General features: G+C 48.1%; 4 protein-coding genes across 5 annotated transcripts; 1 reads left to right on the top strand and 3 right to left on the bottom strand.

Annotated features, from left to right (window-relative positions):
* Positions 1-1503: 1503 nt before the first annotated feature.
* On the bottom strand, positions 1504-14341 carry LOC131284933 (putative aminopeptidase W07G4.4). Its single transcript, XM_058313792.1, has 3 exons — positions 14277-14341; positions 1879-3256; positions 1504-1808 (listed from the first exon to the last, which is right to left on the bottom strand). The coding sequence occupies exons 1-3, from the start codon at positions 14339-14341 to the stop codon at positions 1641-1643; spliced, it is 1611 nt and encodes a 536-aa protein (XP_058169775.1). The 3' UTR covers positions 1504-1640.
* A 1625-nt stretch (positions 14342-15966) lies between these two features.
* Positions 15967-17164, bottom strand: LOC131287382 (protein BCCIP homolog). Its single transcript, XM_058316426.1, has 3 exons — positions 16997-17164; positions 16809-16935; positions 15967-16742 (listed from the first exon to the last, which is right to left on the bottom strand). The coding sequence occupies exons 1-3, from the start codon at positions 17114-17116 to the stop codon at positions 16084-16086; spliced, it is 906 nt and encodes a 301-aa protein (XP_058172409.1). The 5' UTR covers positions 17117-17164; the 3' UTR covers positions 15967-16083.
* A 356-nt stretch (positions 17165-17520) lies between these two features.
* On the top strand, positions 17521-19644 carry LOC131289993 (T-complex protein 1 subunit zeta). Its single transcript, XM_058319369.1, has 2 exons — positions 17521-17719; positions 17937-19644. The coding sequence occupies exons 1-2, from the start codon at positions 17583-17585 to the stop codon at positions 19396-19398; spliced, it is 1599 nt and encodes a 532-aa protein (XP_058175352.1). The 5' UTR covers positions 17521-17582; the 3' UTR covers positions 19399-19644.
* A 77-nt stretch (positions 19645-19721) lies between these two features.
* LOC131286860 (CDP-diacylglycerol--inositol 3-phosphatidyltransferase) lies at positions 19722-21711 on the bottom strand. 2 transcript variants are annotated; one of them, XM_058315864.1, is made up of 4 exons: positions 21613-21711; positions 21382-21516; positions 20981-21134; positions 19722-20898 (listed from the first exon to the last, which is right to left on the bottom strand). In XM_058315864.1, the coding sequence occupies exons 1-4, from the start codon at positions 21665-21667 to the stop codon at positions 20562-20564; spliced, it is 681 nt and encodes a 226-aa protein (XP_058171847.1). In that variant the 5' UTR covers positions 21668-21711; the 3' UTR covers positions 19722-20561. The 2 variants fall into 2 exon arrangements, with proteins under 2 accessions (XP_058171847.1, XP_058171848.1); XM_058315865.1 differs by having other exon boundaries at positions 20552-20885.
* Between the last annotated feature and the right edge of the window lie 1701 nt (positions 21712-23412).

Consider the following 23412-nt stretch of genomic DNA (forward strand, 5'->3'; position numbering starts at 1 on the left):
ATTAGAAAGCTAAACCCGGAACGAGGGACGCCTACGCCGACGCTTCCCATACGGGACACTCAGTTGCAATGTAAATGTCAATGTACTTTACGGCGACCGGAGAGAAATCCTGAAACCCGCGGGATGACCATCACTCCCGGATGGATATCGTACGCCGGTGGGACAGTTTTGGGTCTGTTGCCCTAAAGCTCTTTGTTGTTCCTTTCCCGTGGAACCCCACACAGATGGGAGGCAGAAATATAACTTTCCGGCACTGAAGAAAGCACTGAAAAGAAAAGTACAACATAAAACATCTCACAACTAAAGCACTTCCTCCAGCTCCATTCCAACTGTACCTTACCGACCGTCGTCGACGTCGTCCATACCGCCACCCCTCACGAGCCCCCAAACTATCCGAGGGGTGTTTGTTGAAATGTTTTATTTCTGCTTTCCATTCGCGAGGTTCAATTTCCGCGTTCAATGAACCTTGCAGCGATGTTGCACCACTTTCACCGCAATACCAGCAGCAACGGCAGCAGCCATACTGGCCACAACGGGTACCGGGCGCGAGAGGGTGCGAGTGAGACAGCAGATGATTTCCGCTCCGCGATTTTGGTGTCTCCTAACGGAATCAGACCGACTGATGTTGCCCGATGCTGCTCTGAGCCCCGCGCACAGCATGATGATATTGTACTCTATTTCATTATACCATTTCATACTCTCTTTTTTGTTGTGCTTCCCACTTCGGGCCTCTCTTACGGCAACAACGCGGAAGGGGGCAGATGCATAACACCGTCCTGCTACAGGTCAGCTACCCACCAACCGTACGGGTGTCACTGATCCGACCACATCTTTCACATGGTACAGGAACGACCACGACATTACTCCCACGACGCTAGACGCACCCCTTGGGAGAAATGGTACGGGGTCCGACCATCCACGAGTCATGCAGCAGCAGAAGGAGGCGCAGATTACCCTTTGTTTGGCTCGCAGCACGCTCGTTCCGTTGCTTTTCCCTTTCCGGTGGGAGGCAGCAGCACAACCGCAGTCGTCATGGCTCGCGTGTGTAACCTTTCCTCAGAGTCTCCATCAGAGGAAACCGTTAGATTGGAGCGCCAAGATAGGTTACCGAAGAAGAACACTCTCGGGCGAAGAACGGACGCTGAACGGAAATGGTACAGAACAAGAATTCTGCTGAATGCGGAAATTGTCATCTAGCGGCGTCGATGGTGGGAAACGCTCGGCGGAGACTCTCCGCGGGTCGATTACCGGTTGGCGTAGCAACGAGATTTGCTGATTGGGGCTGGGGCGGGGAGCCACTTTAGAACCGTTGGAAAGAAAAGTTCAAGAGGTCGTTGCACGCTCGCGAGTGGAAATAAAACATGTCTTGCTAGATTTGCGATTGAACTTCCCGGTTGAACTACGGTTTGTGAGATTCTAAGCGTGTGATAACATGGAAAGAGCAGACATCAAAGCTTGTTTTGTAAAAACCAACACCATGATAGATTCATTTATTTCATTCCAGATCACACCCATCATCAACTGGGTTACAACACTGGGGGACAACTGGCCGTAAACGTGATGTATCTTATGCTCCTCCTCTTTGAGTAGGGAAACTCCTGCCAAATACTGCAACACACGGGACGGCAAAGGATTCGTCCTCACTGAAGGTGAGTGCGGACGAGCGCCAAGATGGGCGAACCAGTTGGCGTATGTGGAACATCTCCAGCACTGCCGGCGATGTCCAGATGTGAATACTTGATCGGAGTGGCGTTTTCTCGCCCGCACTGGTCCAACCCGGAGGCCAGGATCAAGAATGCCGCCGGTCCCTAAGATTTGTGTTAAAAGGACACCGTTAATAATAGTCCCAATTCTCCTATATTGAGGTTAGAAATTTACCTGATGACCCCGAGGCGTGCGGCTCGATGGGAGATTGTTCGCCTGCAGGATATCCTCGCCAATGCCTTTTCCCTTGTGGAAGTCAAAGTCTTCCTTGCGGAGGATGGAAATTTCGAACGGATCGCCAATGTTCTCACCCTCGCGCTGCAGCGTGAGCCCATGGTCGGCCGTCCGTGCCGGACCATTGTCCATAACGATCGCACTATTACCCACGGCCAGCACGGCATGACCCGTCAGCGTCGCAATGGTGTACAGATGCGGCTCGGGCAGTTTCTCGTACAGCACGCGCTCCTTCATCTCGCACAGTGCGTCCGCCATCGCCATGCGACCCTCGGCGTCGGTGTTACCGACCCGGATGCGCTGCTTAGCCCGCGACGTTATAATCTCATCGGACACGTAACACTCCTCCCCAACCGAGTTGCGCACCATGCACATGACGCCGACCACGTGCACGTCAGACGGTTTCCGCAGTTCCACCACCTTCATGAAGCCCGCCACCGCGGCTGCCCCGCACTTGTCGCGGCTCATGCCCGCCATAATACCCCCGGCCTTGATGTCGGCACCGCCAGTGTCGTAGGTGACACCCTTGCCCACCAGCATCACCGTCTTGCGGGCCGGATTTGGCGGTTTGTACTCGAGGAAGATGATCCGCCCGGCGTGACGCTTGACCGTACCGGCCGCCCGATTGACCGCCTGGAAGAGTGGGTACTCGCGCTCGAACACAGCCGGATCGTCGACGATTTTCACCTTAATCGTGCCCGAACTGAACGCCTTCTGCACGTATTCGGCGACACGGGGCGGTGCCATCCGTTCCGGATCTCCATCGCCGATGTCGCGCGCTACAAACCGTCCGGCCTCGAGCATGAGGGCCGATTGTAGCCACGCATCTGCACTAGCAACGTTCGGCAGATACACTCCGAGACTCTGCACACCATGGCCCTTCCCGGCGGTGGCGCGGACCTCCAGCGGTTGGTACAGCTGATGGAGCGCCCCAAGCAAAGCCACCAGCGGAGCATCCACAAAGCGCTCACTCGATTTCGGCAGCACCAGCAGGGGCGTCTTGGAGCCAGCTTTTATCGCACGGCCAACGGCAGCCTGGGCAGCCTCCGCATATCGGCGCACATCGTCGTAATCGGTCAGATGGCCCACAGGGCTGTACACGACGCGCCTGTTGAGCTCTATACAACGAAAACAGCTCAGTTCCGACTCGAACGCCTTATCGAAAGACTTCTGCTGGGTAAACAGTTGACTCAGTGCGGGTGACACCTCGTTCAGCTCCGAAGCGCTTCCATCGAGAACGCAGATCGCATCGTAACCCTCGGAATCGAGCACGCTTCGCTCGACCCTACTCAACAGCTTCACCCGGCAGGGAAGATGGCTACGTCCATAAAGAAGGAGGAACCGAAGAAACAAATGAGTCATGGCAGAAATGTATTTGCATGCTACGGAACTTCTTCAGTAAAATAATAATAACGGGGGTTTTCAACTAACCACGGGGGACTAAACTACTTGTTAGAATTATATACATCTTATAAACATTATATAAATCAAGAATTATCAAAACAAATTTCTGTCAATTATTTGGGTAATCGGGACTTTTGTTAGATAATACAATTATGAAGGAACATCGAGACAAAATGAACTTGTTTTCGTTATTTAAAGTTGCTAATAAAATAACTTATTTTTAACGAGTTGAAATCTGTAATGCAAACTTGTTTCTACTGGAAAGCTGTGAATTTGGGATCCACGGATTATCCATTCTCACAAAAATAAAACTCTTGTTCTCTCTAAAGTTCTCTCTTGTTTCTCTATTTTCTACCCAAGTATACTTGTTTATTTGTTCAACACAATTCAACTGCTTACGTTATCAAAACGACAATAGTAATTATGCAAAATAATCATTTCATTTATAGTCAAAACAAAAATTTTCTGCTAAGTCAACTCAAATAATACCACAATCCCTCACTTCATGAAGAACTAGAATATTTTAACCTCAGTTGGGATTGTCCATTCTGCAACCGTTGTCTCGTCCTACAACCCGGAGGGATTCTTTTACACCGTACAGACAGAGTGTACAAAAACACCCTCACCCGGTGCTTACGTTCACCCGCAGGGAAGGAACGAGTCGTGCCGCAGGTTCGAGAATCTAGGTCAACGGGAACCGAAGTGACCGAAGTTCAAGGAGCCCGAGCGAAAGAAGAAAACCTTCGACGGTGCAACGGTACAATGTTCAACGTCAGCAAAAGAGTGCGGCCGGTCTCGGAGGATGACACTCAGGGGAACTACACCAGAACAAACCCGCCGTCGATCCTGCCCGCCCTCCGAGTGACTTTCTACCCCCATCTTCACCCACGACTGGGGGGGGAGATCATTGTGTAAAGAGATCTTCCACTCTCAAGTGTTTCATTTCTTCGCTACCTTCTGGCCTTTCGAGCGGCGGCAAACCGCGCATTGCATTGCGCGCATCTTCCATCTGATCGTTCGTGTGCGTGTGTGTGTGTGTATGTGTGTACGTACCGCGGGTTGTGTCCCTCGCACCGAGAAGGTTCGCGCATTAAGAAACCCACCGACAACGAAGACACCTGAGCCAGTGCTGTGGGGCCACAGATTAAGTTGGTAGTTGAAGACCGGGCCACCGCTTCCCAAACGGTGGAACTCCGACTCGAATATAAAGAAACCCTCCCTTCACCTCCCCATCTGTTCTTCCGCTCGCAGGGTTCTCCGCTCCGGCACTTAAATAGCCTTAAATCGACGATTCGCTTCCGTATCTTCTGCCCGATCCTTCCAACGCGCCTCGCGCTATCTCTCTGCCTCCATTCCACCACTTGTTGTTCTCCTCTCGCCGATCATTCCTAAGATCCGCGACCGTTTCGCCATAAAAATGAACCAAGAAGGTGGAGGGAAAAAAAAACACATACCACCGTGCGTCCCTTTCAACTTCACCATGGATTCCCACTGCTCTCCTCCTACCAATCCCCCGACGCCGTCGATCGACGCCCGAATCGGTCAAAGCGAACGAGAGAAACAGAAAAACTAGGTTAGGAATATCTTCTGCTAAGTCTCCCCCTCCCCCCATCGTGCTTCCTCTTCGCGGGTTGCTTCCCCACCGCGTGCCGCGTGTCTCGTGACGTTCGTCGTGGTTCTTTGGATGCGTTTCTCCACCACCAATAAAAATAAAAAATAAAACTTATACCAGACGCGTCATGAGCGTACATTTGCTGTAAAGAAGAAGGGACAGAGTAGGTAGTGGGGGAGGGTTGAAGGGGGCCCAACTCAGAATAGCGGTTCGAGGTGGCCGCGAGATACACGGAGTACACGAACGGGGTGAGCGGAAACGAGAAAGAGCGAAGGGAACGGCGCAGTGGTGGATAGAACGACTGCCGCTGCCCAAAGGCCAGACGAAGTGGTGGCCGCGATGTTTAACGGTAAATTTGATGATTTTACCGCGTTTGCGTTCCTCCACTTCGCGTGGTGGAACGTTTTGTCCATCGTAATCTCGACGATACGTACGCTAATCTTAGATGTAAGTTTTTCTCAGCAATACGTTCCGAGTGACGATTGTATGGAGGTGATCTTTCAACCTAGCGATCGATTTCCAGATTGCTGTACAGAATTCAAATAATATAAACCTTGCATGAACTAGCTTAACAATTTAAATTACCCAATATTTCACAACCAAAAACAAAGAATTACCCGCTTGAATGAGGATTTTTAAACTCAATGCATTGGATTACCATCTCCATGCAGTGAATTTCAATGAACCCCGACAAACGCAAATAAGATGTGCCAAACGACACATAACCGGGGTTCTTCCAGAGACACGTTCGACGTTCGTTAAAAAAAGGTATACACGCAGCAAACTCCCTGGTGCAAGCCAATTAACCTAAATTTAAGATGTGCCCCCCACTCACCGCAAACCTTCCAGACTGACCCCAAAAGGAGAAACCATATAATTTTTTGGTCCCATCTTCTATCTGGCGGTTTTGAGAAAGTTCTGCCGGACAGACGAAATTCACGTCACGAAAGTGGGTCACAACATGTTTGGGCCGTGAAGTGGATCCTGGTTGATTTGGTTGTAATAAACGACAAATAAAACCAAAAACAAAAAACAATCGAATGTAATGCGCCTGATGCTTGGTGAATAATGATCTTCTTGTTTCAAATCCAGAATCGTAAAACGAACGACGTATGTGTAAAGAAAGCGAGTTCGTTGTCTGGTAAAATAAATAAACAAAGGTGCTAAGTCTATATTTACCAGCAATAAACAAAATGTTAATACGCGCCAATGCTCGTACTCGATTTGTAAACAAATACTTTGATAAGAAGGGTATGTCGTAGTTCGAATTCTTTTTGGGTCTTTAATGAAGGTATGAATAAGTAAGCTTACATAGACGATTTGGTCGCTTTTATTGAAAAAAAAAACTTGAATGAAAATTGTTTTATATGCTGGTGATAAATATCGACAGAAAAGATAAGTGCGAAGACTCAATTGAGTAAATATACGAACTATGCGTATTTTAATCAAAACTAGGTAAAACGGCCCGGTTACACGGCCCAGTTACAGGTCCCAGTTCCAGGGCCCGTTGGCAGGTCCTAGTAACACGGCCCGTTTACAGGGCCCGGTAACACGGCCCGTTTACAGGGCCAGGTTACAGTGCACGTTTACAGGGCCCGTTTACAGGACCCGTTTATCGGACCCGTTGACTGGACCCGGTCACAGGGCCCGGTAACACGGCCCGTTTACAGGGCCCGGTAAACGGCGGTAACACGGCCAGTTTACAGGTCCCGGTTACAGGGCCCAGTGACTGATCCCGGTTACAGGGCCCGATAACACGACCAATTTGCAGGTCCCGTTTACAGGGCCCGGTAACGCGGCCCGTTTACATGGCCCGATAATACGGCCAATTTACAGGTCCCGGCTACAGGGCCAACCCTTATGGATGTAGTTTTATTATTAATTTTTTTAAATTTATTCTGCGTTGGTTATTTTCATCTCGTTGCCACCTTTCCCAAGAGTAAAAGTAATGTTCGATTCGAAATTGTCCCCAAAATCACGAAAACGTTTCATTTCCTTTTGTATGCCCAGAGAAAACGGAAACTATTTCAGTAAGATGGTGCAAACATCATCACGCATAGGGTACATGGTGTACACGGTGGTGCAAACATTATCACGCATACGGTATTTGGTTTCCCTTAGCAACAGCATAGCGGTTAAGGGGAAATTCCGACGCTGTAAAGGGGAACCTAACGCGTCAGCACAGTGCATCTCATTTTCGCCCTCCCATCGCTCGCTCATTTCTCGCTACTAGGTAAAACGGCCCGGTTACACGGCCCACTTGCAGAACCCGTTTACAGAGCCCTGTAACACGGCCAATTTACAGGGCCCGGTAAACGGCGGTAAGACGGCCCTTTTACAGGGTCCAGTAACACAGCCCGTTTACAGAGCCCGGTAGCACGGCCTGTTTACAGGGCCCGGTAACACGGTCCGGTAACACGGCCCGTTGACTGGTCCCGGTTACAGGGCCCGGTAACACGGCCCGTTTACAGGGCCAGGTTACAGTGCACGTTTATAGGGCCCGGTACCAGGGCTCGTTTACAGGGCCCGGTAAAACGGCCCGGTTACAGGGCCCGGTAACACGGCCCGTTTGCAGGGCCCGGTAACACGGCCCGTTTACATGGCCCGGTTACATTGCCCATTTACAGGACCCGTTTACAGGACCCGTTTACAGAGCCAGGTAACCCGGCCAATTTACAGAACACCGTTACATGGCCTGGTAACACGGCCCGGTAACACGGCCCGTTTTCAGGGCCCGGTAATACGGCCCGTTTTCAGGGCCCGGTAACACGGCCCGTTTTCTGGGCCCGGTATACGGCCCGTTAACAGGACCCCGTTACACGGCCCGGTAACAGGGCCCAACCTTATGGAAGTAGTTTTATTATTAATTTTATTCTGCGTTGGTTATTTTTATCTCGTTGCCACCTTTCCCAACATAAATGCAATGTTCGATTCGAAATTGTCCCCAAAATCACGAAAACGTTTCATTTCCTTTTGTATGCCCAGAGAAAACGGAAACTATTTTTGTACGATGGTGCAAACATTATTACGCATACGGTAAATGGGGTACACGGTGGTGCAAACATCATCACGCATACGGTATTTGGTTTCCCTTAGCAACAGCATAGCGGTTAAGGGGAAATTCCGACGCTGTAAAGGGGAACCTGACGCGTCAGCACAGTGCATCTCACTTTCGCCCTCCCATCGCTCGCTCACTTCTTGCTATTGCTATCTAATGCCAACGTCACCTTTAAGCGCAATTTTAGAGTGGACTAGGTAAAACGGCCCGGTTACACGGCCCAGTTACAGGGCCCGTTTACAGGGCCAGGTTACAGTGCCCGTTTACAGGTCCCAGTTACAGGGCCCGTTGACAGGTCCCGGTGACAGGGCCCGTTTACGGGGCCCGTTGACTGGACCCGGTTACAGGGTCCGGTAAAACGGCCCGGTTACAGGGCCCGGTAACACGGCCCGTTTGCAGGGCCCGGTAACACGGCCCGTTTACAGGTCCCGGTTCCAGGGCCCGTTGACTGATCCCGGTTACAGGGCCCGGTAACACGAACAATTTACAGGTCCCGGTTACAGAGCCCGTTTACAGGACCAAATTACCACGGCCTGGTAACACGGCCCGTTTATAGGGCCCGGTAACACGGCCCGTTTACAGGGCCCGGCAAACGGCGGTAACACGGCCCGTTTACATGGCCCGGTAATACAGCCAATTTACAGGTCCCGGCTTCAGGGCCAAAGCTTATGGATGTAGTTTTATTGTTGATTTTATTCTACGTCGGTCATTTTCATCACGTGAAGCACAACCTTTCCGAAGAGTAAATGCAATGTTCGATTCGAAATAATCCCCAAAATCATGAAAACGTTTCATTTCCTTCCTATTACAAACTTTGAATGAAACTGTGAAGCAGATTTCCGCTTTGCTTTGTTTTATTTTCCAGCCAAGTAACCATCGATTATCAATGTAACCATCGATTACCAAAAAAAAATGTTTCCCCTCCATCCTGCATCCGTAGTATCCTTAGCGACAGCACAGCGTTAAGGGGAAATTCCGACGCTTAGGGGAAATTCCTACGCTTAGGGGAAATTCCTACGCTTAGGGGAAATTCCTACGCGGTAGGGGAAATTTCTACGCGTAGAAATTGTCTGCATCTCACTTTCACCCTCCCTTCACTCGCTTTCCACGGTATTGCTATCTAATGCCAACGTCACCTCTAACTGTAATTTAAGAGGGCGACTAGGTAAAACGGCCCGGTTACACGGCCCAGTTACAGATCCCGGTTCCAGGGCCCGTTGACAGGTCCCGGTAACACGGCCCGTTTACAGGGCCAGGTTACAGTGCACGTTTACAGGACCCGTTGACTGGACCCGGTCACAGGGCCCGGTAACACGGCCCTTTTACAGGGCCCAGTAACACAGCCCGTTTACAGAGCCCGGTAGCACGGCCTGTTTACAGGGCCCAGTAACACAGCCCGTTGACTGGTCCCGGTTACAGAGCCCGGTAACACGGCCCGTTTACAGGGCCCGGCAAACGGCGGTAACACGGCCCGTTTACATGGCCCGGTAATACAGCCAATTTACAGGTCCCGGCTGCAGGGCCAAAGCTTATGGATGTAGTTTTATTGTTGATTTTATTCTACGTCGGTCATTTTCATCACGTGAAGCACAACCTTTCCGAAGAGTAAATGCAATGTTCGATTCGAAATTGTACCCAAAATCACGAAAACATTTCATTTCCTTCCTATTACAAACTTTAAATGAAACTGTGAAGCAGATTTCCGCTTTGCTTTGTTTTATTTTCCAGCCAAGTAACCATCGATTATCAATGTAACCATCGATTACCAAAAAAAAATGTTTCCCCTCCATCCTGCATCCGTAGTATCCTTAGCGACAGCACAGCGTTAAGGGGAAATTCCGACGCTTAGGGGAAATTCCTACGCTTAGGGGAAATTCCTACGCGGTAGGGGAAATTTCTACGCGTAGAAATTGTCTGCATCTCACTTTCGCCCTCCCTACGCTCGCCTTTCACGCTATTGCTATCTAATGCCAACGTCACGTCTAACTGTAATTTAAGAGGGCGACTAGGTAAAACGGCCCGGTTACACGGCCCAGTTACAGGGCCCGTTTACAGGGCCAGGTTACAGTGCCCGTTTACAGGTCCCAGTTACAGGGCCCGTTGACAGGTCCCGGTGACAGGGCCCGTTTACGGGGCCCGTTGACTGGACCCGGTTACAGGGCCCGGTAAAACGGCCCGGTTACAGGGCCCGGTAACACGGCCCGTTTGCAGGGCCCGGTAACACGGCCCGTTTACAGGTCCCGGTTCCAGGGCCCGTTGACTGATCCCGGTTACAGGGCCCGGTAACACGAACAATTTACAGGTCCCGGTTACAGAGCCCGTTTACAGGACCAAATTACCACGGCCTGGTAACACGGCCCGTTTATAGGGCCCGGTAACACGGCCCGTTTACAGGGCCCGGCAAACGGCGGTAACACGGCCCGTTTACATGGCCCGGTAATACAGCCAATTTACAGGTCCCGGCTTCAGGGCCAAAGCTTATGGATGTAGTTTTATTGTTGATTTTATTCTACGTCGGTCATTTTCATCACGTGAAGCACAACCTTTCCGAAGAGTAAATGCAATGTTCGATTCGAAATAATCCCCAAAATCATGAAAACGTTTCATTTCCTTCCTATTACAAACTTTAAATGAAACTGTGAAGCAGATTTCCGCTTTGCTTTGTTTTATTTTCCAGCCAAGTAACCATCGATTATCAATGTAACCATCGATTACCAAAAAAAAATGTTTCCCCTCCATCCTGCATCCGTAGTATCCTTAGCGACAGCACAGCGTTAAGGGGAAATTCCGACGCTTAGGGGAAATTCCGACGCTTAGGGGAAATTTCGACGCTGTAGGGGAAATTTCTACGCGTAGAAATTGTTTGCATCTCACTTTCACCCTCCCTTCGTTCGCCTTCCACGCTATTGCTATCTAATGCCAACGTCACGTCTAACTGTAATTTAAGAGGGCGACTAGGTAAAACGGCCCGGTTACACGGCCCAGTTACAGGGCCCGTTTACAGGGCCAGGTTACAGTGCCCGTTTACAGGTCCCAGTTACAGGGCCCGTTGACAGGTCCCGGTGACAGGGCCCGTTTACGGGGCCCGTTGACTGGACCCGGTTACAGGGCCCGGTAAAACGGCCCGGTTACAGGGCCCGGTAACACGGCCCGTTTGCAGGGCCCGGTAACACGGCCCGTTTACAGGTCCCGGTTCCAGGGCCCGTTGACTGATCCCGGTTACAGGGCCCGGTAACACGAACAATTTACAGGTCCCGGTTACAGAACCCGTTTACAGGACCAAATTACCACAGCCTGGTAACACGGCCCGTTTATAGGGCCCGGTAACACGGCCCGTTTACAGGGCCCGGCAAACGGCGGTAACACGGCCCGTTTACATGGCCCGGTAATACGGCCAATTTACAGGTCCCGGCTTCAAGGCCAAAGCTTATGGATGTAGTATTATTGTTTATTCTACGTTGGTCATTTTCATCACGTGAAGCACAACCTTTCCGAAGAGTAAATGCAATGTTCGATTCGAAATAATCCCCAAAATCATGAAAACGTTTCATTTCCTTCCTATTACAAACTTTGAATGAAACTGTGTAGCAGATTTCCGCTTTGCTTTGTTTTATTTTCCAGCAAAGTAACCATCGATAATCAATGTAACCATCGATTACCAAAAAAAATGTTTCCCCTCCATCCTGCATCCGTAGTATCCTTAGCGACAGCACAGCGTTAGGGGGAAATTCCGACGCTTAGGGGAAATTCCTACGCTTAGGGGAAATTCCTACGCTTAGGGGAAATTTCTACGCGTAGAAATTGTTTGCATCTCACTTTCACCCTCCCTTCACTCGCTTTCCACGGTATTGCTATCTAATGCCAACGTCACGTCTAACTGTAATTTAAGAGGGCGACTAGGTAAAACGGCCCGGTTACACGGCCCAGTTACAGGGCCCGTTTACAGGGCCAGGTTACAGTGCCCGTTTACAGGTCCCAGTTACAGGGCCCGTTGACAGGTCCCGGTGACAGGGCCCGTTTACGGGGCCCGTTGACTGGACCCGGTTACAGGGCCCGGTAAAACGGCCCGGTTACAGGGCCCGGTAACACGGCCCGTTTGCAGGGCCCGGTAACACGGCCCGTTTACAGGTCCCGGTTCCAGGGCCCGTTGACTGATCCCGGTTACAGGGCCCGGTAACACGAACAATTTACAGGTCCCGGTTACAGAACCCGTTTACAGGACCAAATTACCACAGCCTGGTAACACGGCCCGTTTATAGGGCCCGGTAACACGGCCCGTTTACAGGGCCCGGCAAACGGCGGTAACACGGCCCGTTTACATGGCCCGGTAATACGGCCAATTTACAGGTCCCGGCTTCAAGGCCAAAGCTTATGGATGTAGTATTATTGTTTATTCTACGTTGGTCATTTTCATCACGTGAAGCACAACCTTTCCGAAGAGTAAATGCAATGTTCGATTCGAAATAATCCCCAAAATCATGAAAACGTTTCATTTCCTTCCTATTACAAACTTTGAATGAAACTGTGTAGCAGATTTCCGCTTTGCTTTGTTTTATTTTCCAGCAAAGTAACCATCGATAATCAATGTAACCATCGATTACCAAAAAAAATGTTTCCCCTCCATCCTGCATCCGTAGTATCCTTAGCGACAGCACAGCGTTAGGGGGAAATTCCGACGCTTAGGGGAAATTCCTACGCTTAGGGGAAATTCCTACGCTTAGGGGAAATTTCTACGCGTAGAAATTGTTTGCATCTCACTTTCACCCTCCCTTCACTCGCTTTCCACGGTATTGCTATCTAATGCCAACGTCACGTCTAACTGTAATTTAAGAGGGCGACTAGGTAAAACGGCCCGGTTACACGGCCCAGTTACAGGGTCCGTTTACAGGGCCAGGTTACAGTGCCCGTTTACAGGGCCCGGCAACACGAACAATTTACAGGGCCCGTTTGCATTGCCCGTTGACAGGTCCCGGTTACAGGGCCCGGTAACACAGTCAATTTACATGGCCCGGTTACAGTGCCCGTTGACAGGTCCCGGTTACAGGACCCAATTACAGGACTCGATTACAGCGCCCGTTTAAAGGGCCCGGTAACACGGCCCGGTTACAGGGCCCGGTAACACGGCCCGTTTATATGGCCCGGTTAAAGGGCCCGGTAACACGGCCCGTTTAAATGGCCCGGTTACATGGCCCGGTAACACGTCCAATTTGCAGATCCCGGTTACAGAGCCCGTTGACAGGACCCGTTTACAGGGCCCGGTAACATGGCCCGTTTACATGGCCCGGTAATACGGCCAATTTACAGGTCCCGGCTACAGGGCCAAACCTTATGGATGTAGTTTTATTGTTGATTTTATTCTGCGTAGGGCATTTTCATCACGTGAAGCACAACCTTTCCGAAGAGTAAATGCAATGTCCGATTCGAAATTGTCCCCAAAATCACGAAAACGTTTCATTTCCTTCCTATTACAAACATTGAATGAAACTGTGCAACAGATTTCCGCTTTGCTTTGTTTTATTTTCCAGCAAAGTAACCATCGATAATCAATGTAACCATCGATTACCAAAAACAAAATGTTTCCCTTCCATCCTGCATCCATAGTATCCTTAGCGACAGCAAAGCGTTTAAGGGGAAATTCCGACGCTGTAGGGGAACCTAACGCGTAGAAATTGTCTGCATCTCACTTTCGCGCTCCCTTCACTCGCTTTCAATGCTATTGCTATCTAAGCTCATGGCATGGTGTAACAGTAATTTGAGAGTGGATTCTGCAATCATGTATTGACGATCAAATGTACATATAACCATTATTTTGATAGTTTAGGAAATAATCATTAGAGTAGCATACAAAATACCGTTTTTGTGCGATGTTATATAATTTGTATTACATAGCAAAAACGACCCACGTGATACCAAGACCCTAACGGGAGAAAATAACAAACATCCCCCATACGAACGTACCACATTAAATTCTCGCAACTATCAATCATTCTATATCCCGTAATCGCAATCAATCATCACTCATCAGATGGTTTATCAGCTACACCGAATAATATCCAACATGATGGCCAAAAGTCCGCCCCACGATGGTGGTGGGTCGTTGACCGACCATACCAGCTGTGAGACCCCCACGAGCGGGGGGAGAGCTAGCGAAACGATCCAGCTGTCCGGCTTTACTTTCCCCTGGCGAATAATGTTTGGCAGGCAGGGTAACGACCGGCCTGGGATCATCTTTTCGGCGAAATTGAACGTCCTCCCTTAATCTACCTCAACTTCTGTACGCACTCCGCGCGAGTAGCGGCCGGTACTCCGAGCACCGTTACCGAGTACATTTCGGTTAACGGAGAATTTACGAAATTGCGGAGCTGCCGCGTGGTCTCCGGTGCTCGCTGGCTGCATCAAACGGATGGGGGAGTGCTCCGAGCAGCGGATCGGAGGGTTTAAAGCAAGCACATTATTTCGCGATTAATTTGGCCAGATAGCCGACGCGTTCTTGAAGTGGCTTAGCAACAGCGAGATACTTTACGCATGTTTCGGCACTTGAGAGGATGGTTTAGCAGTAAAAATTGCTTATCTCGTCAAACTCTAGCCATCCTTACACGCCGGACGTAAGTTCGGCTTTAACGATCCTCTACTGTGCGTCTTTTCAATACTCATAGCCATCTGTTTGACTAATATATCCCATTATCCTCCTTCAGAGCCAGGCTCGTAGAATCTCTTCATTCATAACCCACAAGTAAGTTGTTAAGTCTACTGGCAGATAAGTTGAATATTACAATAAACATTAAACATTAAAACAACTTACCTTTCAACGCTCATAGTTACACCACTCTCCGCTTCGATGTTGTTGGAGACCTCCGCTGACACCAAGCTGGGCACCACAATCGCACCGTCAGTATTCAACGGGCGTCAACACTCCACTGTATTTCTTGTAATCTACAAACTGGAGTCCCGGCCGTCCAGCTGTCCGGAAGAGATAATGAAGAATGAATGGCAGCGTTAGAAGATTGATAGCGATGGCCGCGCAAGTGTCCCGATCCAGTTGCTATCACAAAGTAAACAATTGCAAACGCCCCTTCATGCTTCTTATAAAGATTTGTTCGTGGTAAATGACCCACTTGTTCATTCTCGCCGCCTGGATCCTTTTACCATCGGTTGCATGATCTAGGGTTATTTCATTGGTATATTTTATTCGACGCAACACGTAATGGTTTCAAGAACACGTCGTCACCACCATCGTGCACCTAAAATGACACGAACAGCTGATAGAACCTCGAGCATCGGCAAACACGATCAGGTGTGAGTCAAGATTTCTTTTGTTAAGCGAGGGCAAAGTTAAACTAAATGCCCTGAAACGTAATTCATAAGGGCACTTACTCATTCCTTCCGCGACGTACTCCATTTTGAAGCAGCAAGTTGGCGATGCAAAAAATCGTATGACCTTTTCATGTTTTAGTTTTTAATTTCGTAAATAAAGTAAAAACGGTTCTACTCAACGCATTGTGCATCATCATTGTAAAATATGAAAATTAATTGATTTAAAATGTTCAACTGTACTACATTCAAATATTTTGTTTTACTTTGCATTGAAGGGTTAACAAGAATTGCATCTGCCGACGTCATTTTAAGTGAGGTTACGTTTATCCATCGAGGATAAATTACATCTTTTGCGGTCAATAAACTCTCCATAAAGATTTAATCTTGAAACATACCTTACCTAGAACCGTGCGAGATGGTAGATGCGGTATCTTTTCGGCTGATTTTGCACTTTCTTCACAATTTACAAACGAAAACTGGATACACTCGAGCGTACGAAACGAACAAGCAAAATCTGCTGACTGGCGAACTCGCGGTGTCAAATAACCAAAACAATAAACAGGCTTGCTTTGCTTGCTTTTTTCTTTCGACATCTGTCAAGCAGACTAGGAAAAAAGGAAAAAATGTGATTTCTGCGAAAACATTCAAATCGAGAGGAACTTTCGTTTATTTCGTTTTACAGCACAGATTAGACACACTCACTAAAATAGTTTGCACGCGGAGAAAAGATGAAATGAAAAATGCATACACTGCTGCCTTACTTGGCGGTGACCGATGCGACCAGATTCTTTATGGTCGACACGATGCCGGGTAGTTTGCTCGCCTCGATTAGAAGCACCTTGCGGAATGGTTGCAGTTCATCGTCCTTCTTCTGCCACTGACCAGCCAGAGCGGTCGTCGTTTCCTTCTGTACGGAGTAATCGAAGCTTGCACAAGAGTCCTTGATGAAGTATTCCTCTTCGTCGTTGCTGTAGATCACCTCGGCCGATTTGTCCCCGGCGGCCGCTTGCTGATAGTATTTCACGAACATCAGGTAGTAGTCGAAAGTGTAGGGCATACCTTTCGAGCGGGCGCGCTCCATTTCGTTGAGTAGATTTTCGCACATCGGTACGCAAACGGCGGCCGGAATGTTGATAAATCGTTCGTTCAACAGCAAACCCGTCGTTTTCGATCCGCCTTCCAGGGCCTCGCGGAACTGTTGAATTACCAGTTCGGTTGCATACTTTTCTGCCTTTTCGAACAGCATTTTCTTCAGCTGGCGGACGCAAGTCAAGTCCTGCTTGTTGGATAAATTGATTACGGACGTCACACCAAACACCACCTGGCTGGGATCTTCCATATCCGTATCATCGTCCTCGTCGTCTTCATCACCATCGTTGTAGGTTTGCTTTAGGACACTTCCCACGTAGTTTTGACCTGAAACCGATTTAAATTACATTCTTCTTCTTCCGATCTCCGACCAAGACCTCGCAGCATGCATACCAATGATAACTCCCGCCATCTCGGCCAGATCGATGTGCGCTTTCACAAACAGTTGGCCAAGCAATTGCTTTATGCCATCCAGATCCGGATCAATGGGATTTCGGCCCTCGAAGTCAACGGTAATTCCCTGCAAAGAGTACCGATTGTTCAAAATGTTTCGTACCATGCACCACGCGGATTCGACTTACTTCGTCACCCTCGTAAACTTCATCGTTTTCGTCATCACTCGATTCTTCACTGCCGCTCTTGGTGTCCATACGACGTTCATCGTCCTCTTCGGCCTCTACTTTTACCTTTTTGCTGGTCATTTTGCTAATTTTCTGAGAAAATGTACCACTAATATGCTTTATTTACAAACGAAATGAAAACACGCGTGGTTTTTGTCGGAGAAAATTTAGGCAAAGTAAACAAACCGCGAGTTGAATACTTCACCACGGAGAGACCGGGTTATCTATTCGGAAGTATATTATAATTGAGTTATTTACAAACATGACCTAAACCTGATCTAAACATGGGCTTAACTTGCAAGTTTAACGATAAAATTGTTGTAAAAACTTTATTTTACTTCAAATACCATTCAAGCATTTGATTTCTAAAAATTAACTAATAAAAACTACAATAAAATGTAAACTACAAGAAACTTCTTTGTCGCCAAATGTCAAAACTGTCAAAATATTCAGTTCACCATTTCCACTTTCCAAAAGCGGTGTTCTTTTTTCATCGGTCGGGTGGTTCGAGAAGGTTTTCGTCGAAAAATAATTGTAAATTACAGAAATGGCATCCATTAGTTTGTTGAATCCGAAGGCTGAGTTTGCCCGTGCTGCCCAAGCGCTGGCGGTCAACATAACCGCTGCGAAAGGCATTCATGATGTGATGAAAACGAACCTCGGACCGAAGGGAACGATGAAAATGTGAGTAGATCGAGATGTAAATTGGGAATGCACAACTGCTCGCAAGAAACCGCATTGAATGAATTCCATCAATGAAAGAGCCTCTTGTGGTTGTTTCTTCTGAAAAAGGGTCACGTAAACGATCCTTTTGCCTTCGATTGAGCCAGATGGCGAGTGGTATAGAATGAAAATTTATACATGACTCACCTGACCCTTTCTAACCTCACTTTCTGCGTAGGTTGGTCTCCGGTGCCGGCGACATCAAAATCACCAAGGACGGCAATGTTTTGCTGCACGAGATGCAAATCACGCACCCGACGGCTTCGCTGATCGCTCGGGCCAGCACCGCCCAGGATGATGTTACCGGAGACGGAACCACTTCGATCGTGCTGATCATTGGTGAGCTGCTGAAGCAGGCAGATCTGTACATCGCCGACGGTCTGCATCCGCGCATCGTTGCCGACGGTTTCGATCAGGCTCGCCAGCAGGCACTGGAGATCCTGGAACAGATTGCGCACCCGATCGAAGTGAACCGGGAGAATTTGCTCAACATTGCACGCACGTCACTGCGAACGAAGGTTCATCCGGACCTGGCCGATCTGCTGACGGACGTTTGTGTTGATGCCGTTCTGGCCATCCGCACGGAAGGTAAACCGGTCGATCTGCACATGGTGGAGCTGATGGAGATGCAGCACAAGTCCGCAACGGACACGCAGCTGGTGAAGGGTATCGTGATGGATCATGGCGCTCGCCACCCGGACATGCCGAAACGCGTCGAAAACGCGTTCATTCTGACGTGCAACGTGTCGATGGAGTACGAAAAGTCCGAAGTGAACTCGGGCTTCTTCTACAAGACGGCGGAGGAACGCGAAAAGTTTGTGCTGGCCGAGCGCGAGTTCATCGAGGATCGCGTCAAGAAGGTGATCGAGCTGAAGCGCAAGGTGTGCCCCGAAGGTTCGAACAAAACGTTCGTGGTCATCAACCAGAAGGGCATCGACCCGATGTCGCTGGACATGCTGGCCAAGGAAGGCATTATGGGGCTTCGACGGGCGAAGCGTCGTAACATGGAGCGTTTGGCCCTTGCCTGCGGTGGTATCGCTATGAACTCCTTCGACAACATGGACGAGTCGTGTCTCGGCTATGCGGGACTGGTTTACGAGCACGTGCTCGGTGAAAACAAGTACACGTTTGTGGAGGAGTGCAAGAACCCGCTCTCGGTGACGATTCTCATGAAGGGCCCGAACCGACACTCGCTGGCGCAGATTAAGGACGCGATCCGAGATGGACTGCGCTCGATTAACAATGCGGTGGAGGACAAGAAGCTGGTCCCGGGGGCTGGTGCGTTCGAGGTGCGTGTGCACAACAAGCTGCGCGAGTACGCCAAGGGCGTGAAGGGCAAGACCCGGCTCGCGATTCAGGCGTACGCGGACGCAATGCTCGTCGTCCCGAAGGTGTTGGCTGTGAACAGCGGTTACGATGCACAGGACACCATCGTGCGCCTGCAGGAGGAGGGTCTGTTGAATGAGGAACCGATCGGACTGGACCTGTCCACCGGAGAACCGATGAAGCCGGTCGATATGGGCATCTTCGACAACTACATCGTCAAGAAACAGATTCTCAACTCCTCCACCATCATCGCGGTCAACATCCTGCTTGTGGACGAAATCATGCGTGCCGGCATGAGTAGTCTTAAGGGTTAAACGCCTTACTCGTGAGAGACCGGGCGAGCAAAGCGCGCCCCTTTCCCTACGCTACCCTCCCGCTTAATTCGAGCGTCGTTTGATGTGTCTTGCGTATCGTATTTCATTTAACATTGTTCATTTAAATATGCTCTAAACCACACACACTACTTACCCTTAACAGTTTAAATGCGGTGCATTGTATTCGATAACCACACTCGCAGTAATAAACGCACCATGCTTCATTTTGTCTTGTACAAGATAACTAAAAAACCAGGTGGCATTATGGCGATTTGAAAGAAAACGCAACGCGAACGCGGGCGGTCATTGATTGGAGAGAGGTTATTTATTATTATTCTTAGACACGGGGGGTTTCAATCACATCGAAACATTAAGGACTACTACTCCAACTCTCTCTATTTCCGCTAGATGATGATTTATGTTTTTTGCAAAATATCTGTACTTGAGTCGACGGCATTACAATATCCATGAGTAAGTCTCGATTCTACAACATCTATTCTACGCAAAATACCATCGATACGACGAGCAGTGTGCCCTACAATAATAAATATAGGTTTGTTTTTACTCTTCATTTGAAAGCAACCACAAGCTACCGCCATTAGGGATAGGGTTTTCCTTTAGTTCGAAAATATGATACTTTCTATGGGAAGAGAGGGGGAGGAAGTCAATTCAATATGTCTCACACAGGTGTCACCTGGAATGTGCCGTGCAATTGTGTTTTGTCCTTTCTTGACTCCTCTTCTCCACTCGTTATCGTTCTAGCAACGACGTGTTGCAATTCAGGTGCGGTGAATCCTTTTTTATCAGCAAAGGGTTTATAAAGTTCAGCTACTTTTTGTCTACGCCACTTAAATACACAGGTTAAACACATAAAATTGTCCCATTTTCGTCCTTTGGCATGGTTAATGGATAGCAGTGAATAGTAGAAGTAGGTTAACGACACGATTTGAACGTTTTTTCCCCCTTTTAAACACTGCCCGCTCTAGTGTACCACTATGGCTACGGTTGCCATGGGGAGAGAGATGCTTTGATCCATGTTCTTTTCTGGCAATTAAATGTTCGTTAAATGTAACAGCAGTTTAATTAGTACGCGATCCTACTTGAACCGGGAAGTGTGTGCTGTTTCCGTTTTTTCCATTTCCAACCTGGGTGCAGTGCACGCCTTATTGCGGTTTCTTGTTCGACTCGCGCTCCCGTTGGGCAGCCCTCTCGGCGACATCGATCACACCGATATTGCAGCTCGCCACAAATCCGTGGATAACCGAGATGCCCGTTTTCACGACCGCCACCGGGAAGGACACGATTGCCAGCAGCTTGAACGAAGAGAAGCCGAGCAGCAGCGGACCCGGGGTGAAGTGCAGCAGGTACAGCGCGGCGTAGAACAGCTCGTTGAACAGACACATGAAGCCAAGCACGGTGCGGTTGGTGTAGTAGACGCGCATAATTGGATTGCCGGACATGTCGATGAACTTGTGGGACGTTTTTCCCTGCAGGACGGTGCTGGAAGAGAACAGGTGGGTTTGAAAATCGATTTTATGCAACCGTCTAATCCCACAGCGAATCGCCGCAGGGATTTGCTTACGTGTGCAGGTAGAACCAGTGGCAGGCCACATCGATCGCCATCGAAAGCTGGAACCAAAACATGTACTTCGGGTAGAAGTAGCTCAGCGTCACCAGGAGGCCGCATGTTCCGCATCGGTCCGTTAGCTGATCGAGCATGGCGCCAAACTTTGTCGCTGTTAGGTGAAAAAAGAAAAAAAAAACCCTATTAGCTATCACTCTTATCATCGACACTTGTATCATCGTGTTTGTGCGGATAAGATATCCGGTCAGTATAATCCAGATAATGAGGTTCATCGATTCACCACTGTTATGCAACCGCAACGATGATTGCCACGCAACTTAATCCCAAATTGTATCGATTTTTATTCCGCTTCCGGGGAGCCAAGTGCTTTTCCGCATTGGCAGTTCCGCAACACTTACACTGATTAAAATGCCGCGCCGCATGTCCATCGAGGGCATCAAGGAGCACGCTGATAATGTAGCACCAACTTGCGATCACGTAGTCCGTGGGCATATAGTAGAAAGAAACGATAGCCAGCACGATCCGTGCGTAACCTACAGGAGGATTAAGTAAACAAACACGCGAAAAAATGTTATGCTTATAGTTCCACCCTCACTTGGAATGCGAACAGCTTAAATCACCATACTTACCGATAATGTTTGGTACGAATAGGTAAATGTTTTCCTGCTCTCTCTTGACTTCCATCGTGATCAATTTGACCGTGGGCTGAACTTGCTGGGAAACGTTTTTCACCTTTTCACGGTGGAACTGCGCGGTAGATTTCCCTGCTTCGTGGTCGGTTGACAAGCAAATGTTTAATGAATAGGGTTTTGCAATGTTTACGCTAGATGGAAGTAAAAGAGGGGGGTGGAAAGAGCGGGGATGATAACGAAACTGACAGCAGTAGTGTTGGGTCCTATGAATCTTTCGACGAGATTCATTCACGTGAATCTTTTACGGAAGATTAATTAAGAATCATTCATGAATCTCTAGGGATTCATAAATCTTTAAAGACTCATGTATTCTTAGGGAATTCCTAGAGATTCATGAGTCCCTGAATATTAATGAATCCCTGAAGATTCATGAATCCCTAGAGATTCATTATTTCCTAAAGATTCATTAACATTCATGAATCCCTTAAGATTAATGAATCTTTCGTTCAGCGACATACATTACACAGATACATTAATTTTGTTGAAAGATTCACTCCGATTCATAAACCTGAATCTGAATTACACAACTCTAGACAGCTGCGTAGGCTGAAACCAAGGTTAGTTGTACAAGCTGCATGGAAGCACCTTGGTTAGAATTTGAACAAACCGTTGGCATGACCATGTTGTTTATAATTTTTTAGTTTCTCACCTGATCTGATTAATAGACCTCTCAAATGAAAAGTCTTTTTGAAAAAATAAGCTTTGTACACTACATAATGTCCCGCAGATTTAGGTTTTGATAAAAATAAAAAATAAATAAAAAATTAGTATCGACTATCTAGTCCTAGACATGAAGTTGAGAGATAACATATTGTTAAGATACATCGCTTATTTCAAAGTAACACTTTTTCATCGTTTTGATATAGTTTTTATAGTTTTAGTTATACTAATTTGATTTAAACTAGTTAAAACTCTAACTCAAAGGACTTTATTTGACACAAATTCGTAAGACTTGTTTCGAATATTACTTGCTTGGTAACTACATGACAACAATCGATACATTTGCAACACCTACCAAATATCATAGGAAATGCATTAACGCAAATCTCTGTCAAAATAATGGATTCATGCTTGTTCTATCTCACCATCCTCCACGCATGGTGTTGGATGTGATCATGTTCCACAGAATAAACTGACGGTGCCGGATGGATGGATCGTTCAACATTCAATTAGTGCATATTATTCCACAGCCCTGTTGAAGGCTTGTGGTTATGCTCCATCGAGCGTCGAGCGAGGCGTGGGTAGCCAGTCGGAACCATCGGTAAGCATTGATTAATGGCCTCGGGAATCCGTTGCTCGCCCCAGCAGAGCAGCTGATTGCTGGAAAGGATTTAGTCAATGGAAAGACGCTTCCACGCTCGTTTGGGCATCTTTACAGAGCGAATGTGTAGGTTTTCTGCTAAATAGATGAAATGAAGTACACAAACGCCATGGGGGAGTGTGCAAATGTAAGCCGTGGGTTATTTTTTGACTTGAAAGCAAATTTTATCATGGTAATTCCATGAATAACCAGGGGAGTCAAACTGAATTTATTGGCTTTTGGGGTGGTTGTTAACAACTTCTCAATTTGCTTTAAATACTTTGAAAAGCCTACATCTGGTTGGAAATATAACGATTAGAAGCAAATTTACACCTACTAGTATGCATGACTCTGATGTAGAGCGATGTAAAAACGCAACATAAAAAAAGTACGAAAAACCGTTTCCTAACACTCATCGTGTAACGTGCTTCAGCCAC

The sequence above is a fragment of the Anopheles ziemanni genome, chromosome 3 (genome assembly GCF_943734765.1).
Source record: "Anopheles ziemanni chromosome 3, idAnoZiCoDA_A2_x.2, whole genome shotgun sequence".
Taxonomy (NCBI): Eukaryota; Metazoa; Arthropoda; class Insecta; order Diptera; family Culicidae; genus Anopheles; species Anopheles ziemanni.